This window comes from Anopheles marshallii, chromosome 2, assembly GCF_943734725.1.
Source record: "Anopheles marshallii chromosome 2, idAnoMarsDA_429_01, whole genome shotgun sequence".
NCBI lineage: Eukaryota > Metazoa > Arthropoda > Insecta > Diptera > Culicidae > Anopheles > Anopheles marshallii.
The window spans coordinates 25,050,106-25,068,027 of NC_071326.1; the positions used below are offsets into that span (position 1 = coordinate 25,050,106).

The window sequence follows — 17,922 nt, forward strand, 5'->3', positions numbered from 1 at the left end:
GACGATACAAAGCCAACTTAGAGTAGTAAAAGCTGATTATCTTTAGTTTTAGTTGTGTATGTAATAAATATGTGTAGTTAACAGCTGAGTGATACAAAATGGATTTGAAACATCATGAAACTTGTCTTGGTTTAGAAATTTTATATTTTTTTTTATGTAAATTATAGCCGTGTTGATGTGTTTGCTTTTGTTCGGAAAACTCATTTCCCGTTAAAAGTAAATGTTTTACCAGAATTGAACGTTTAGTTTGCATGGAACCGTCCTCGCCATCATCGGGTCAGATGGTTTCCTTTTTGGTTTTCACTGAACTTTGTAAATCAATAGCTCCCTGCTGCGTGGGCAAGATTTTGGTGTAAAGTGCAATTAGGTAATTATTCCTTCGCTGCTATCTCCCTCAATGAGCATCCTAAATGGATAGAAACGACCCCGGTGTGCGACGAACCGGTGTGTTGCTGAGTGTTTCGCGTCTGTTGTGGCGTCCGGTGGCCGTGTGGAGGAAAATGAAAAGTGTCTTCACCCCGTGCCAGGACCGGGGCGATAAATGGAGCCGCGAAGTGAACCCCGAACCCGCCGCCCGCCAGTGGGTTCGCCTGTGAAGGTGAAGAAGAAAGCTACCAAGCACACGGTCAAGTTTAAGGACCAGTGTGACGTGCGGGAAGACGTGCTGGTGGTGACGGTCGAGCCTCCGTCCCCGTCCCCCGGTTCGCCCGAACCGTCCCTGCCCAAGACGGCGGTAACCTTTGCGCTTCCGCCGCTTACGCCCCACCGTCCCAAGTCCAGCACCCGTGCCGGTGAACAGTCTGGCGCAGAGACACGAGCGCTTCCGAAGAAGGTGGACACGGCGAGCCAGAAGACAAAACCGGGCGAGCAACGTTTATCCGAAGGATGTACATCGCTAATGTACGCCTGCCAGCAGGGTCTTACCGGTGATATATTGAAGGAGCTGCGACAAAAGGTGAGATTTCGCTTCCTCTTTCTCCATCCATTCCCTTCCGATCCGTCCACTTGTGCGTCGTCTGTACGCGTCTGGTCAGCCCAAGCGTACTTGAGCCGGGATGGGAAAGACGTAGTTGTAGTTGGGCACCATTCGTCACGCTGTTGCGTTTTCTTTGTCACTGACGCGGAGTGCCAGAGACGCGTGGAGAGTCGTTTAAACTTTCTCCAAAACTGTCAATGATTATCCGGTTGCGGAACGATTGCTCGAAAAGCTCGAACTGACTTTAATGAGCGAAACGCCTATTACATCACTGCTAAACAAACGGTACCATCAATCTAGATACTCTAATCACTTTTCTAGCCATCATCCACCGTACAGCTGTACTGTGGGCACAGCCATTCGAATCCGTTCAGATGGAAGATGACCTTCCGTGGAGAGTAAGTCAAGGAAAATCCCATTCAACGATGTTGATAGCACTACAAAGCAAATGGAAATAATGTGGTGAAATAAATCGAAATCGATGTTGAATGAAGGGCAAGCTTTATTTCTCTACACAATAAAAAAATGTTGCGCTGTTTGTACGATGAGACAGCAGTTACCTTCATAAAGCACGTTTGATAACAAAAAAGTTTATCAATTTATTTCGTTTCTGAAGAGGCGAAAATCGCACCCTAATGGAGACGCCCAGCCTTTCATTCGCTTCCAATCTTGTCCAACTGGTCTATTCACTGTTTTATATTGTATTTTTATAATAGAATGCAACGCTTGTGCCATGATGTTCCTTCCATGAACAACACCAACGCACACCGCTTAGGAGATATTAAAGTGAATCACTCTCCCGTACCTTAGCATGTTAGAAACAGTAAAAAGTTGCTAAGAAAAACGTTCAACTGGAGGAAAAAGTGTGGACACCGACAAAGAAACGAAAGAATTCGCCCCCTAGCGCTCTGTTTAGCCCTTCAAGCTGACGGATAAATGTGGCTAAATTGTATAAACGGAGCGAAACAATTGTGTGCCAGTTGTTGGGTAAAAGGGATCAAAATTAAATCAGATATTATTAGATTGGTTTCCCGTTTGCCGTTTCATATTGGCGGTGCTGCGTTTCCAATTTTAACTTCAAAAGTGTTATTGCATGAGTGTGCGCACCTGTTGTGTCATCTGTCATCTGAATGGTTTGCGTCAGGGTAGACAGCCAACTGTCTAGAGATGGTATTGTTGTGCTTGTGAAGGTGGTAAAACGTTACAATTTGATAGAATACTCATATACTAAGTGGGATATGGGTGGTTTTAAAATAAGTGCTTCTGAGCAGTGGCTGATAAATTGCGAGAATGCGTCACTATTATTAGATAACCGATGAGATTCGTTTGTCGAGAAACACAATGGATGTCTTTTGTGGATAGGAATTGCATTCACGAGAATCTCATCCTGCACCGTTACCATACCACATTTGATTGCATTACGCTCTTAAGCTGGTAGCGAAAACAATGTTAAGCGGGTTTCCACAATCAAATTAGTTATTTGCTGAATTGCAAATACTTTGATAAAGTGCTTCGGTAGCTTTTATCTTCTTTTATCGGAAAATCACAAACAGATTCATCTTTTATGCAAACTCCAATGGCTTTGTGTTTCAATTTATCGTCACCGTCTGGTTGTAAGTCACCGAGCAAGAGAACGCAATACGTACCGGTAGATCAAGGATTTATCAGTCAATTTTATCCAAATATCAAACGACCGGGCAATCGGAGGGAATGTGAAAACCAGCTCCTACAGCACACATTTCATTGGTGCGTGTGTCAACAAATAGAAAGATTACATCAAACATCGTTTACCGTTGCGCTTCCGGTGCTTGTAGCTATTTATCGGAAGGTATCTTATCGTTCTGCTACGCCGCATGGTATCGAAGGAGAGGGAACACATGCACACAATCTTGTCGATGACTTCTGGTATGCGAACCGTAATCGGGTTCGATCGGAGCCACTCGTGTGCCAGTTGGAAAACCCCTCCATCACGCTTCCTGCAGCAGCTAGTGGCATCAACAGCCAAGCAAGCGAATGCCGGTAAGCGTCCTTATCGTAGCATCTTTGCATCTTGCCTAAGGCCGCCCAGATGGATCAAAGTGGAAGCCCGCAACCCGCCATACACGATGCAAAATGGAAGCTGAAAAACGATACATTCTTCGCATGAATGCCCTGCCCTTGGGGAGGTTAGCAGCACACTGTACAGTGCATTTTATCGATAATCTTTCGCTTTTACGCTGCAAGCTTTACGTGTGCATCGTGCATGCGGATTGGCAACAAAAATGGTGGTACCATTTGTAGCGATGCTGTGGCTTCCGCGTAGAGCGCTACACGGACGAGTGCGGTACAAATCACAGGATCATATTTTAACAGTGCTACCGTTGCGCAGCTTCCGATTGCGGGGCAATGGGACAATCACTTTACATGCGTTTAGCCAAACGAACTAAACTCGTGTCAGTCGTTACAGCCACTTTTGTTAGCACAGGGAAAATGTTTAGATGAAGGCAATTGAATCAATCTTGCATGAGCGTGAAGCGAAACATCATCTGCATCTATACGGTCGATCGTTGTCTAACGAAGAGTTTTGATCTTTTGCTGCTATTGGAGTACCACTCAAGACTTATGGTATACTATTGATTATATTGATCGATATTTGCTGTGCTACGATGTGCATTGAACGCTCTGTTTTAAGAAATCTGATAAAGGAAAGTTATTATCTATAACGTTCATAATGCTTTTCTCGCAAATGCCTCAATATGCCAGCTGTATAGGTTGTTAAGTTATCATGTTTAAGCCACCGTCCAGTGTGCAGAATGGCTCACAATTTATTACTTTGTGATCACTATTGTATTTGTACAGCTCTTTCGAAGACAATCGAACCAACCGTACATTTAAGAACTTCTTCCCCCCATTACTAAGGTTACTTTTATTTTACCACTTTTTATGAATAACGGAACACCGAAGGGCAGTGGGTACTCCTACCACCAAGCGTCCGGGTATCGGTGACAAAAAGGGTTGAATGCTGCCGATAAAGCACCCTGCCATCGGGATAGAACAAACACTGTCCCTTCTTGGCCTTGGCCGTCCCCAACGGAAAGGCGCCCAAGACCCACATGAAATGGACGGCTCAGTAGACTGTCAAACCGAGAGCTAATAGTCGTAGCTGCTTTGTTACAGCAAATATAGGTGAGTTTGGTCGGTCGACGGTATTTGTTCAGGGTATACGGAACACGAACCAAACCTACGGTTCGCGCACTGTGCGGAAACCGGACCAGCATAGTCAAAGTTAGTTTCGAATAGCGTCCGGAAACCCATTACGTCAATTGGTTTAGGAGCTTGACAAAACAACGCTTGTTTTGGGTCATTTTCTGCCTTCTACCAATAAGCCGCCCGGCGAAGAGAAGATGTGAGGAGAGAGAGAGAGAGAGGGAGTTGTGTAAGGAAAGGAATAGTATTAGGCGGGGGTTTTCAGCATACGAAAGGACACGTGTTCATCCCGGAAGCGTATTCACGGCCATCTCCAAATTTGTCCAGGGGAATTGTTCGGGTGCCTTTGGTCACCCGAAAACGTTCACAATATGCTGTGCCACATACGATCTTGAGAAAGAGGCCAGTCTAGTTCTACAAATTCCATGTAATCTGAAGCATATACGGCTCCAACACGAGAGGATACACCGTTGGTTAGCCATTGTTGATCAAGTTCGTCATTGGCGCTGCTTACTGGTCGTTGGTGCAAACCAAGTAGCAGTGCTGTGTAGAAGTTTGTCTAGCACTGGACGCTCTGGGTACAAAACTGCCTACACAGTCTACTTCCGAGAATTTTACTTTTGCGCTGCTGCAAGGTGTAAGGCATTTTCATCGTATCGTGTCCATCTCTCAATATCCGTTAAGTACGACCAATGCAAGTGAGCTGTTTCCCCAGGGAATGTTCGTACTGGTGCTGTCGTTAGTTTCAGACGACATTGATGGGATTTTATCTATTTTTGGTGTCTCGCAAGAGGTTTGTGCGCTACTAGGAACGGATAACAATCAGGGAAGTGAAGAATTTTCAATTTTCTTTCCCATTCAACCGTTAAGGAAAATGAACCAGCGGCCTAAGACAGGCCCAATTTTCCTCTCGGTCCACTCCGTCAGCAGCACATTCTTGTTGTGCCTTCCGCATGCACAAAAAAAAATCTTGATCCGATCGCTTTATTTCAAAGAATTTGATTTACAACACTACATTATGTGGAAGGAAATTTTATTGACCAGCTATTATGTGTTTTTCCCCACTTTGCTTCAATTCATCTACGGATTAGACTATTTTCGCCATGTTTTTTTTTTTCTTTCTAATTGATGGTGCAATATTTTCCTGGGCCAGTTCGATTAAAAGAAATTACGCTCCAGTTATTAATATCCTTTACATTGTGATGGATACTCGTCCATGCTCATCATTCAAGCAGGATTTTAAGCTGGGCTTAGATTGGAGACATCCTCCTTTTGTTGGAACGCACTCGGGATTTCTGGAGAGCGTTCTGCGAAATGGCAACAGGAAATCAGGACCAAAGGCAGGCAGCAAAAACTCATTTATCCCATGGGACATTATTTTCAACCATTCGGAAAAAGACTCACTTTTCGGCGGAAGCCAACAAGCCTGTGAAGGTTAAGATTTATTTATGGCCGCCGGCTAGTGTGGGAAATGCGTTGCGCGGACGCTCACTTTGCCTGTCGTCGCCAGTTCTTATCGCCGGAATGTTGCATGCCCGGACCAAGCGACTCGCATGTAGTGCCTTCGGATGACTTCACCCCAGCGATTGGGCACAATCGACCGGACGTGCCCGAAGGCTGACGGCGAAGAAGACGTATTGAATTATAGGCTGTCCGGTATAATCGGTCTCTTGTTGATGGTAAACAAGGATGAATGACCCAGTTGACAAGGCAATCCCCTTTGAGAGACGAGTTGGTGGCTTGGTTTTGGAAGCCAAATTCGGCTTCGGTAATTCGGGAGTTGGTCGTTCCAATTAGGTGTAACCTTCTTGTCTAGCTGTCTCATTTTTGGGATCCGGTCAAGTAGATCAACATGGTTTGTGTAAATAGTTTTCCCATTGTAAATCAACAGTTGTTTCGCTTGTGTCGTTTTGCACGCTAGACAGGAAAGATGTGAGTAAATATTTATTTGTGTAAGGATTTAGTTGTGTCGATTCGATAGTTCGAACTTATTATTTTACTTGAAAATAGATTACCATTCCTTATAAATACAGTGGCAGACACAAAGTAGTGAACTCATTAGATTTTTCTTGGAAACGAAATAGTTTCAACTATTTTTTTTTCAAGTAGTACATAAGTCTCCCTTTGGGTTCTAGAGCCCGTTCTATACAAATTGAACACTCTATGGGCATTATCACCATCCTCAAAAAGCTCGAGTAACATGGACTTGATTGACTCACTGAACATTTTCACTTTTGACCTGTGTTAGGAGACGGCGACCAATAGTTCTCACGAGAATCACTGTTCCACCACATCCATTCCACCATTCCACCACATCTGGGGTCTCTCACAGTGACCCCAGACCAGCCTCCCAGTACCACAGGAGAAGTAGCCCGAACAGCTCCGTATAAATAAAAAAAAGTTATTAATTATTATAAATTATTAAATGCCAACTCGTAAAGAATAAATGGTTGGAATAAATAAATATCGTCATAAAACGGTAAAAACAACCGATTTTTGAAATGGGCAGATGTTTTTGCCAATATGGTATGTTTTATGGAAGTTTACATTTTTACATTAATTTCAATAAGCTAACCGAAGAGATTTTCAGCATTCCATTTCAACAAGAAAAACCAAACATAAAAAAAGCGTTGCATCGTGTTTACTTCAAAATGATCAACAATATGGAAATTAAAAAAAAAACATATGTTGGGGACTTCATTTTGTCTACTACTTGCTAACTATGAAGTATTGTGGATGTTTTCGTTTGATCGTTTAGCCAGCGGAAGGTATTCCCAGTAATTCGTATCCAAATGCGAAATGTTAAATTCCGGTTGGGATGCTAAACAATTCACCGCATCACTCAGCCACCACCCATTTATTGCTCCATTTAACTTCATTCCGGTCAATCATTTAACATATACATTTTCCCGACAAAGTGCGATACCAACTGCACTGAACAGCTGCACAACATATCACTAGCACAGCGTGCAGCTGTGCACCTGCAACTTTCCGAAACGGTGAACCGATTTTCCACCGTTCGTACCGTTTGTACCGCCAGGTGCAGTTTCGAACCGCTTCATGATGAATATGCTAGCGTATGGCGTCGAAAACACCAATCATCCCATTTTCGGGCGTAAAATTCGATTGGCATTGGCATCTAGAGGCTAAAGAGCGAGCACTGCCACTACCAACCTAGGTGCCGAGTGTGGCCGACTTTAGCAGTTCCTTCTCAAATCCATCCATTCCGGGTGAATGGACAAGGGCATGCCGGTGGCATGCAATCGCTCCGGTACAAAAGCGTTTGGGTATCGGTAGTGGGAGATATGAGTTCAAGGGCTCGCGGGATGGAGAGGAGAAGAAGAAAGGAACAAAAATGCATCCAGAGCGCATCATCGACGCAGCGCCGAATGGAAAATAATGCACGTCAACTGCAAGCACTTGGCCGTAGCCTTGCTATACTGCGCGGTACGCCCTGGTTGTCATCAACGGTTCGTTAATAATTCACGGCACTACCGATTCGCATTGAGGTATTGAAGTTGAATTGGCTGCCGAGTGGAGGTTTCCCGGTTTTTTTTTTCAAGGTGGTGCTGTTGTCTGCTCGAAAAACGGCGGTTCGTTTGTTGATTCATAGGGACATTTCAATTCGTCGTCGTCGTCGTCGTCGTCATCGGTGCCATTGACAGGATAACCGCTGAAAGGTTAGCGCTAGACTGATAGACGGAACCGAACGTAGACGATGGTTTTTGAGGTCGAGGACGTTGAATGGCATTACGAGCCGGTTTTGGGAATATATAAAACCGCCCATAATACAGCCAGTAACCTTGAAGGCAGATCGTATGGCAGTATTGCTCAGCAAAGTGATTGTGACAAATTGTCATTGTCTGGTTGTTTATTCAGTTTTCATTTGAATACAAAAATAAAGAAAAGAAAATCTGTTTATATTTTTCATGGATCCTAAAGGTAAACACGAGATTAGTTATAATTTATATTTAAAAAATAATAATTCCGCGTACTCCACCACTCTTATTCAAGACAAATTTCAAAATAGCCGTTAACAAGCCTAACAACACCCTTTTTGAACGGATTCGGTCCAATGTCAGATTTGTTGTGCCATGTCTTTGCTGTGTTTACACTTGGCACCTCGGTTTGTGTCGGATTGTGTACCACCAAACAAGCATTCGGCGGCATTGTGCAAATAGAAGCATGTTCACCCTAGCAACCGTTGCCTGGAAGCACAACACTACCACCCGAACACTGGCACTAGCTGCAGTTGCCTCTAGCCGTGGTTGTTGTTTTGTTCAGCTTCAGTTTAACAAACGTTCGTCCGGAAAGAACCGGTGTGTGTGCCGATGGATAGGGCTAAGTTGGTTATTCGGGTGACTCGCATCGAGCATAACCATTGTCACTCCAGTGATATTAGGAAGTAAATACAACACGGCCCCTTTTCGGGATGGAGTGTCTTCAAGCATCATTATAAGCTCACTGACTCGTGAAAGTTAATAGTTAGTTCGTGCATACGGCACGGCAAACATTCAGTTGGATATCAGCATTTCTCGCAGTGCCAAAATATAGCTAACCTGTCGCCCGGTTCGGTCCTGCTTCATGTGTATTCAAGTGAGGTTATGACGGAAAACAAGCTTCTTTTGCAATAATGCACCAATCAAAAGCGAGAGTTTGGTCAGTGTGTTTAACAACAGCTTCGTTTCACTCTTCTCATTTCCAGCCCAGTGCCGTACATCGACGGGATCGGAGCAACAAAAGTGCCTTACATTACTGTAGCAGTGCGCAGGATATTGCTGCGGCTGCCAGCGTCGCCATGGTAGCACCGGAGCTGATCGAGTCAGCGGACGAGGATGGATTCACGCCGCTGCATCTAGCAGTGATACAGGGAAATCTGCAACTGGTCAATCTACTGCTTGCCAATGGGGCTGATGTAAATGCGCTCGACAACGAGGGACATTCGGTCGTGCACTGGGCCACCGGTACGTGCGTACGCTGGTTTGATTGATGTGTTTTTCGGCAAAATTATTGTGAAATTGAAGCGTGGTTACATTATGTTTGTGGTTACGTTTTGTACGCACCGTCATTACTCTATCCCCATGCTATAAAATTAATATCCCGCATGGAAACCGAAACGGGCTTCCTTATGCGCTAGATACATCAAATGTTTTTCAAAAGTTAGTTGCACATTTGGCCAACAACCGACGAAATCTTGGTGCACGATATAGTTTAGGTTTGAAACCACGAAAAGACCAGTAATTCATACCTTCGTCAACAACCGCCGCACTGAGTAACGCAAAACCATATTTAATCGATATTCGCGCGCTCCGTTGCTACTGGTGTTAGTGACCGGGGCGCTACCACGCTACATTTGCTTACGGCATTATTTACAGTGGAATGGTTCCGTTTCGTTTGTTTCTTTTGTTTTTCTTCTACCCATCTCATTCACAGTGTGCGGCGAGGTGGAAGCACTTCGAGCAGTATTGGCGGCCGGTGCGGATGTGTCCACACCGGACATAAACGGTGGCAGCCCGCTGCATTATGCGGCCCAGATGTGCGGTGCAAACTACGAGGGTAAAACGGCCCGTGCCTCGGCAAAGCTGGCACTCGAGATACTCAATACGCTCCTGAACCATCCCGATACTTCGGTCGAAGTAGAGGATAAGGATGGCCGACAACCGTTGCTGTGGGCCGCATCCGCCGGTTCGGCCAAGGCTGTGCTGGCTTTGATTAAAGCTGGGGCTCACGTCGAAAGTGCCGATAAGTATGTGGTAGCATCCAGCACCGAGTTGCACATGCATTTCCATCTCACCCGTACACCCTTTCTTCCCATTGCAGAGACGGATTGACCGCTTTACACTGCGCAGCATCGCGTGGACATACCGAGTGCATCGATACGCTCATTAACCTTTGCGGGGCACACACCGATCAGATCGACTCGAACGGTTGCACGGCGCTGCATTATGCGGTGACGCTCGGGCATGCGGATGCGACCTCGCTGCTGCTCAAGCTGGATGCCGATCCGAACCGACAGGACCGGAAGGGTCGTACACCGGCCCACTGTGGCTGTGCGAAGGGTCAGATGGAAACGGTGAAGATACTGCACGCCAAGAAGGGTAACCTGTGGCTAAGGAATGCGAAGGGTGATCTGCCGGTACACGATGCGGCATCCTCCGGACGGCGCCAGCTCGTCCAGTGGTTGATCCAGATGAAGCCGAAGCACATCAACACGACCAGCAACGATGGACGAACACTGCTACACATTGCCGCTGGGCACGATAATGTGGACATGTGTAAGCTGTTGCTTGAGCTCGGTGCGGACATCAATTTGCTGTACCGACCGTCCTCCAAGGGTGCGCCCCTAACGCCACTGGACTATGCGCTGGTTAAAGGCTATCGATCGACTGCCAAGTACCTTCAAATGCAGGGTGGGTTGCCCGCTAACAAGCTGCGACTTTCCGGGCGACAGCAAAAGATCCTGCCGGACATTGATCGGGTAGAGCCGCTCAAGCTGACGGAGAAAGAGGAGCTGATCGATCTGAAAACATCCAAACGGTACATCGTCTATCTCAACTCAAACTCCGAAAGTGAATCGCAAGACGATCGAACGCATCGCAAGAGTCGCCACAAGCGAAAAGGAAGCCAACGGGGTCGTCGCACCAGCAGCTGCAGTGACACGGTGTATCTGTACCGCGATGGGTCGAATGATATTAGTCGATCGCGCAGCAATGCCGAGCTGCATCGTAGCGACCAACGATCGACAAAGCATCGGCGTAGCAGCAGCTCATCGTCCGCCAGCACTAGCGGCTCTTCCACTGACAGTTGCTGCAAACATGTACGTAGAAAGCACAAGTGCTACAAAAAGTGCACTTCCAAACGTTCACACTCGCGGGATCGCCACAAGGACCGTGAGCGGGAAGAATCGCACGACCCAAAGCAGCAGGATGCAATGAAGGAGTACGAGTTCAAGTATGCCGAGAAGAAGGACGCTGGCCCGCGGAAGCCGGGCGAACGGTGTGGTAAAATAATCTTGAAGCAGGTACACAGTGGCTCTTCCGAGAACGATTCCCCGTCGAACCTTGGTGGCCGCGGGGGTCCATTAAAGTTCTCCACGGAACGAACCGGGCGTGAAACGCACCTAGGATTACCGGCCGGGCTGCAGTACGGTGGTGCGGGTGGGTTTGATTCTTCCGGTGGGTTGGGTGATTTTTTAGACGAGCAAACGTCCCCGCGGACGCCACCCCGCGCGGAGTTCAACATTCGGAAGGAATCGGACGCCAAGAGCGAGGGCAAATCGTCCGATTCCAGCACGACGAAGAAAAAAAAGCTCAAAGGCACGGGCAAAAAGACGAAACTGGCAAAGTCGGCAAAAAAGTCGGACTCGCCAAGCGAGGAAGAACTGTCAAAGCCCGCCAGCTCGACGGAAGTTGTGACGGAAGCGCTGGTACATCAACCACCCGAATCGATGTCTAAATCGACGGAAGATGATGGTGCGGCTACGGATGCGACCTACACGATCGAACAGCGAACTCGGTCGGATGTGGAGGGTCTCAGCGAGACGGAGGATCGCACCGGGAAAGGCGCACCCCGGGTGACGAGCAAACCGGTGACGGAAACTATCGAAGAGGTGCGGGACGAGCATGCGGTCGAGCTGGTGCAGCAGCCAACGACCGCATCCCGGGTGGAGGTACGAAAGGATCGCTCGAAGTTAAAATCCGCCAAGAGTGAGAGCAAAAGTCGCTCCAAGTCCGAATCGTCCGATAAGGAATCGGCAAAAGTGCAACAAAAACCGGCCCCCGCTCAAGAGGAACCCGTAGCACCGCCGGCACCACCACCATCGCCACCTTTGGCAAAAGAGAAAACACCGGAACCCGAGCCACCCGTATCAATACCGCCCAAGCCTGAAGCAATCCCCGTTCCGGAACCGCAACCGGAGCCCCAGCCAGCATCACTGCCACAGCTAGCAACACTGCCAGAATTTACGGAGGACAGAAGAGAACCGACGGTTGAATCGCAGACACTGCAAGAACTGGAAGTGGACCGTGGTGGTGGAACGGGCATGGGTGACGATGAGTCTTTAATAGCAGAGGAATCGCTACCGCCCCTAATAGAACCGGAAGAACCGGTGCAGGTGGAGACGAAATCTGTCCCGCCGCCGGTTGAAGAGGAGAAATCCACGCCAGAGGAATCGACCGAAAGCTCACCTTCAAAATCAAGCGAAGAGACCGAAACTCCATCCGTTGTGGAGGAAGCGGCCGAGAAAACGGCAGCCGAACCACCAGTCGTGGTGGAAGAGATACCGCCCGTGGTGGAAAAACCGAAACCACAAGAACCTCCAAAGGAGCGACCGAAGCTGCGTCGCTCGATGGAATCGAAAATGGAGAGCGTTGAGGAGGACACAAAAATGGCGCCACCGGTACCGGAGGAACCGGCGAAAGATGGCAAGGACGCGTCTGTGCCGCAGCTGTTGGACCAGGAGAAGGTTGATCAAACGCGAGGCTTTTTCGTGAGTCTCGACGGTACCGAGGATGACGAGAAGAAGAAGAAGAAAATCAAAAAGAAACTCCGCCTGAAGGAAGACGAGCAGCAGGAGCAGCAAAGCAGCAAGGATCAAGATTCGGGGTTCGAGCCGAGCCCGCAGGCAGTACGTAGCAAGCCGACCATCTTCGAGCGCCCAACGCACACGGCCACCCTACCACGAAGGTCGGCCTTCACGATGGTAGAAGAGCGGGCGGTCAGTTCGCGTCCCGAGGGTCGGAAGCCGGGCGACAAGAACGCAGTTAACATGACGACCGTCCAACAGTCGATCCATCGCAACATCCGAAGGTAGGCTGAATGAACTTCCCTAGTTGTGTAGTATACAAACACACAGATATACACACGAACACATGATCGAAAAGCCCTTACTAGTAGTGTCTGTTCCCTCCGCTAGAGGTCGGCCACCTTCACTTAGACATCATCTCACTCGATACCGTTCCTTGCTTTCCTTTTCCTGTCCTAGCGGGCTGTGTGCCTGTGTTTGTACGTATGATTGTTGGTTGTGGAATTGCGAGTGTTTGGGGAGTGTCTGCACGTGTCCCACCATCCTGGCTTCCCTCGCTCCTACCGTCCTAGTGTTCCAGTAACTAGTGTTGTTTGCCACCTTACTAAGAGACCTAACGCTGAAGCCGAACCCCTCCACCGTATTATTGTTTCAGATAAAAGTAAAAAGATTCAAGAAGAAGAGTTGTTCGGAGTGTGTCATACATAACACAAACAAGAACAAAAGAACAGAAAACAGATAGAATGCTATTTGCTAACACTAAACCTGAACACAGAAAACAGAAAACAGTACTCAAATCATCCGGCAGGCATTGTACCCTGCTTTCGTAAGTTTACTTGCTTTTCGTGTGCTAAAAAATGAGCCAACACTACAAGAAGAAGCAGCGTAGAAGCATCGAACGCGTTCATCCATATGAAGAGCAGGGGAAACATCAAGCTAAAGTGTGGCTTATCTTCAAAACCCGTCACTAACAGGCTCATCTTAAAATTTTTACTACATCAGAATTACCCAGCAAGAAATCCCATTACCCTGAAGCTTCATGTCTCAGCGATAGCAGTGGTCTAAATACCGGGTTTTGTAGATTTGATACTGAAACCAACAAGTAGTAACTCGTAGTGAGCAACAGTTTGTGTAGTTGTAATTGATGCGTATTCAAGTGATAGCAATGAACCACCGATTTCCCAACAGTCGTATACTAGCTGTAAGTGTTTGACAGGAGTGATTGTGACACGTTTGGTAGACATCTTCCTTAGAAAGTTACTAAGCAACCCAAGAACCAGGTTATTCATATAGTGCAAGTGCGTGTGTTTTGTGTGTGTGTGTGTTTTATAAGTGTTTTGCAACTGTGTGCAACTGTGCTAGGGAAGCTAGATATGTAATTCGGGCAGGATTTGTAGCCAAAATTCAATAACCCACCGATGTAGCAAACTTCCACCGACAGGGTAGAGTAGTGTTAACCGTGTTTATAAGTGTTTGAACCCTCAATATGCACACAAGCGAATATGGATTGATTGTTAGGAAAAACATGGTACTCTCGTGCATAGGTTAATCATTTTAAAGCTAGTCATGGATTTGAGCAAACGATTCAAAAACGATTTCCTCCATATTTTCCTACTCGTAACCCGATGTGTATCAACATCAAACATCAAACCGTGTTCATTCATTGTCATTTGTATGTATTTTTGATGTTTGATGTTTTTCGACAGCCTTTGTTTAACGCATTATGTTTCCGACGGGATGTTTCCTCTTTTGGGTTAGTGCAGATCTATTGCTTCATATAAAATGTGCACCTTAGGTGTGATAAAAACAGCTAAACAATTTTTAAAAGTCATCACAATGGAAACAGAAGCTCAGAAACCCAGCAGACGCAAGGTCCCTATGCATTGGCACTGTATGTATATGGGATTGTCTACATTTAGGCGTGATGCACTTAAAGTAATATGCTACACTAATACCCATTGTCGATCTATCATTTGCTCACATCTGTGCCGTGTCACACATTTAAACGCTTCGAGAAGCTTCAGTAGGATTGCAAATATCTAATCAATGTTGAATTTTTCATTGTTTCTCGATTAAAATACATGGTTTAAGATATTTTTTATACCAATACGATCGAAACCTACCAAGCGAGAGGGCAAGAGAGCAAACAGTGTAGAGCTAATACACCCCCCCTTCCATCATGAACTACAGAACTACTGCCATGAAACAATGAAAACTTGCGCGTGCAAACAAAAAATTCACACAAAAAAAACCCCAGCTTAACAATCAATTGAAACCTACAAAACAACCTATCAATCGCCATCACTGCCCGCTCTTATTCCCAGATATTATATGGAAAGAAAAATTTTCCAACACTTGTTAGAACTGAAAAGTTTGCAAATACGGTCGACGAAAGTGAACGAGTCGGTGCTGGTGAAGCGGGCCGTCGACGATTACCACAAGTCCACGATCGAGCTCGGGTACGAGACGGGCAGCACGCTCAAGCGCTACCCGTACACGGAGTACTCGTTCCGGAACTTTGAGCTGTTCCTGTACGATACGCTCAAGAGCCTGCAGAAGAAGGAGACGTACAACTTCCAGAACATCTCGGAGGTGTATGATGAGGTGAGTGGCAGTTTAATTTAGTGCAGCTTAACGGCTGTTTCAATTCCGATTAACTACAAACCAGACACACCGGGTTCATTTAACGACGAATTTAAGTGATTGCAAATGCGCTTCGTCAAGCTGGCCCATTGCAGTGTTGCACCGTGACTTCTACGGAATCGAGCTGTTTCACAATTTTTGCTTTCGTTATTGTTTTGTTTCCGTGCTGTTCTTTATGTTTTTCACTCCATCACAAAGTTGAGCGTATTGCTGCATGGTGCAGATTTGCCGCAGGGAGACTTCATTAGTCATAGCTTTTTCGCACGGGTGCGCCTGTTCGTCGTCATCGGACTTTCGACTCGTTGATGTCGGCTACTGACGAGATTTATTCATAAGTCCTTTGTTGCTGTCGCCGTAATTACATCGTAACGTTGGCTGAGATTCGTCCACTTTCCAGCACCGAGCGACCACTAATCCGGTCCAAACCGTCCGGATGGGTTGGGTGTTGTTGGCGGATGTCGCGTTTCGCGCTTTGTTATCCCGTCCTTTGCTAGCATCCACCATCGTCAATTGTCACGGACGTCTGCACTTTGCACCGTTGTCGAGATCGTAAAGGTTTGTCTTGTTTTGGTTTTTTTTTGTTCGATTTATAGCATAGTGGAAATGCCATAATGATCTCGCAGTCGGAATGGTGCACTTCTATAGGATGAAGAGTAAATAGAACCGATATGCCGGCCACCGATCATAAAACGACAGACGTTAAAAGGAGGGAGAGAGAGAGACAGGAAAAAAAGGCACGTCAGAGACATAAATTTGTTGCCCACGATAACCGCCTGCATCATATTGCGAGGGTCTGTCGTCGTTTCGCTAGCGCAGACGGGTTCTTTGACGTCGTGTGTACATTTCAAGCTGACTGTCATAGTGAAGCGTTTTCACTTAGGTGATGAACAGTTTAATATTTCAAACAGCAATCACGAGACGATTGCTAGCGTACCGATGTCAATCGTCGCACCGGTCGGTCAAGATGTCAAAGTACGGGAGTGCTGGATAAATTCGTTAACAAAAATCTTCATGTCGTTTGCGCTGACAGTGTTTTGGTTTTCTCCAATTTTCCCACCTTTTTTCCCGCAGGCCGAACGGAGGCTCAGTCCGGATGTGAGTCGGTACGAGCGTGCCCTAAACTGCACAACCAAAACACACCGATGTCTTCATGCAACCCACGCCTACACGGGAATCCCATGCGCTGCGTACAGTAAGTAAAATCCTTTGGTCATCCGGGACCGTAAACCTGGCTGGCCGTGCGATCTAATTGTGCATTCCTTCCATTCCTGTGGACCCATGGACCCGTCTCTGCACCACGACCAGTACCGATGATGAACCACCACACGATACCGAAGCTTGGCTTTGGCCCGTACAAATCGAGCACGTCCGGGGTGGGCAGCTTTTTCTTGCCGAAAATCCTCACGCACCCGACGGACCGCAGCTGCACCGGTGGGAAGGTCGCGCTGGAGTTGACGCATGGTAACAGCAAGCAGGTCATTACACTGCCATCGGAGAAGCTCGATAGCAATAAGCGATACTATGTTACGTTCACGCTAAATCCGGACTCCACCACTGACGGTGATCCTCATTTATCCACAGGCGAACCCGACCGAGCAGCACAACCGCAGCAGCAGCAGCTCCACGAGCAACCATCAGATACTGATGCCCAAGATAACGCTCAGTCACAACGAAGGCAGCAACATCAGCCACAGCAGCAGCACCAGCAACAACAACACCATCCTTCAGCCACGGAACACCAACGGTCACCGTCTGTTGGGCCACAGTCGCAGTCCCGTGCCCTTCCCACAGTAGAGGAGCATCGGGCGGGTGCTAGTCCCAGGGGAACTCCTGCATAGCACCGACATTGCGGCAAACGCTCCACGGGTCTAGTGCCCGGTTGGGTCGGGTTCTTTTCACTCCCGGGCTCAATGTTACCGGGCGGCAATGAGATTGTACTAGTAGCACGGTTTCACCCGGTTGTGGGTAGGCTGGTGTGTTTTGCTGTAAATATATGACCCTTGGTCTAGGGTTGGGCATTGGTGTGGGCATTCGGAGAGAGAGAGAGGAAAAAAAAACCAGATGAAAGAGGTTCGAACCATTGGGGAAGGCCATGGGAGAGCTCATGTTTATGAAAGTGTTGTAACGTTCGCTTAAGTACCTTCGCTAAGAAGAAAAAATAAGAGAAACAAAGAATCAAACCAAATTCATTCAACTTCAACCCTTTGACTCGTGTGTTTTATTCTGTTGTTGTTGTTTTTTTTTCGGGGAAAGCCTTGGGACAGGGTGTATGTGTGTATGTGCACTTTGGTACTGCTGAGAAAACAGACGATGGTCTGAGCAATGGCTGTGATTCGCTTGTTTCGTCGATTGTTTCGTTTTTTGCTAAGGTCGTTCGAAATGATCCTCACCTTGACCTCCGGTATTCCTCGGGTCGGAATGTTCCCCATGTCCTTGAAGTTCGTATGCGTGCTAAGGGTTGAAGGTCAGTGTGGGACCCATTTTTTGGGGTCTTCAACTTACCAGGAAGCCTACACGAATGTCCTTGACCTAAATGGAAATGGAATGCTGTAATTATAGCCCCCAACATTTCCTTCCCCCATTTTCTACCAGC

At 47.1% G+C, this 17,922-nt stretch overlaps 1 protein-coding gene across 1 annotated transcript; it reads left to right on the forward strand.

The window, feature by feature from the left end:
• The first annotated feature begins 541 nt into the window (after positions 1-541).
• On the forward strand, positions 542-17,167 carry LOC128719442 (ankyrin repeat domain-containing protein 12). Its single transcript, XM_053813066.1, has 7 exons — positions 542-955; positions 8,868-9,126; positions 9,596-9,908; positions 9,983-12,970; positions 15,011-15,290; positions 16,401-16,521; positions 16,635-17,167. The coding sequence occupies exons 1-7, from the start codon at positions 542-544 to the stop codon at positions 17,165-17,167; spliced, it is 4,908 nt and encodes a 1,635-aa protein (XP_053669041.1).
• The last annotated feature ends 755 nt before the right edge of the window (positions 17,168-17,922 follow it).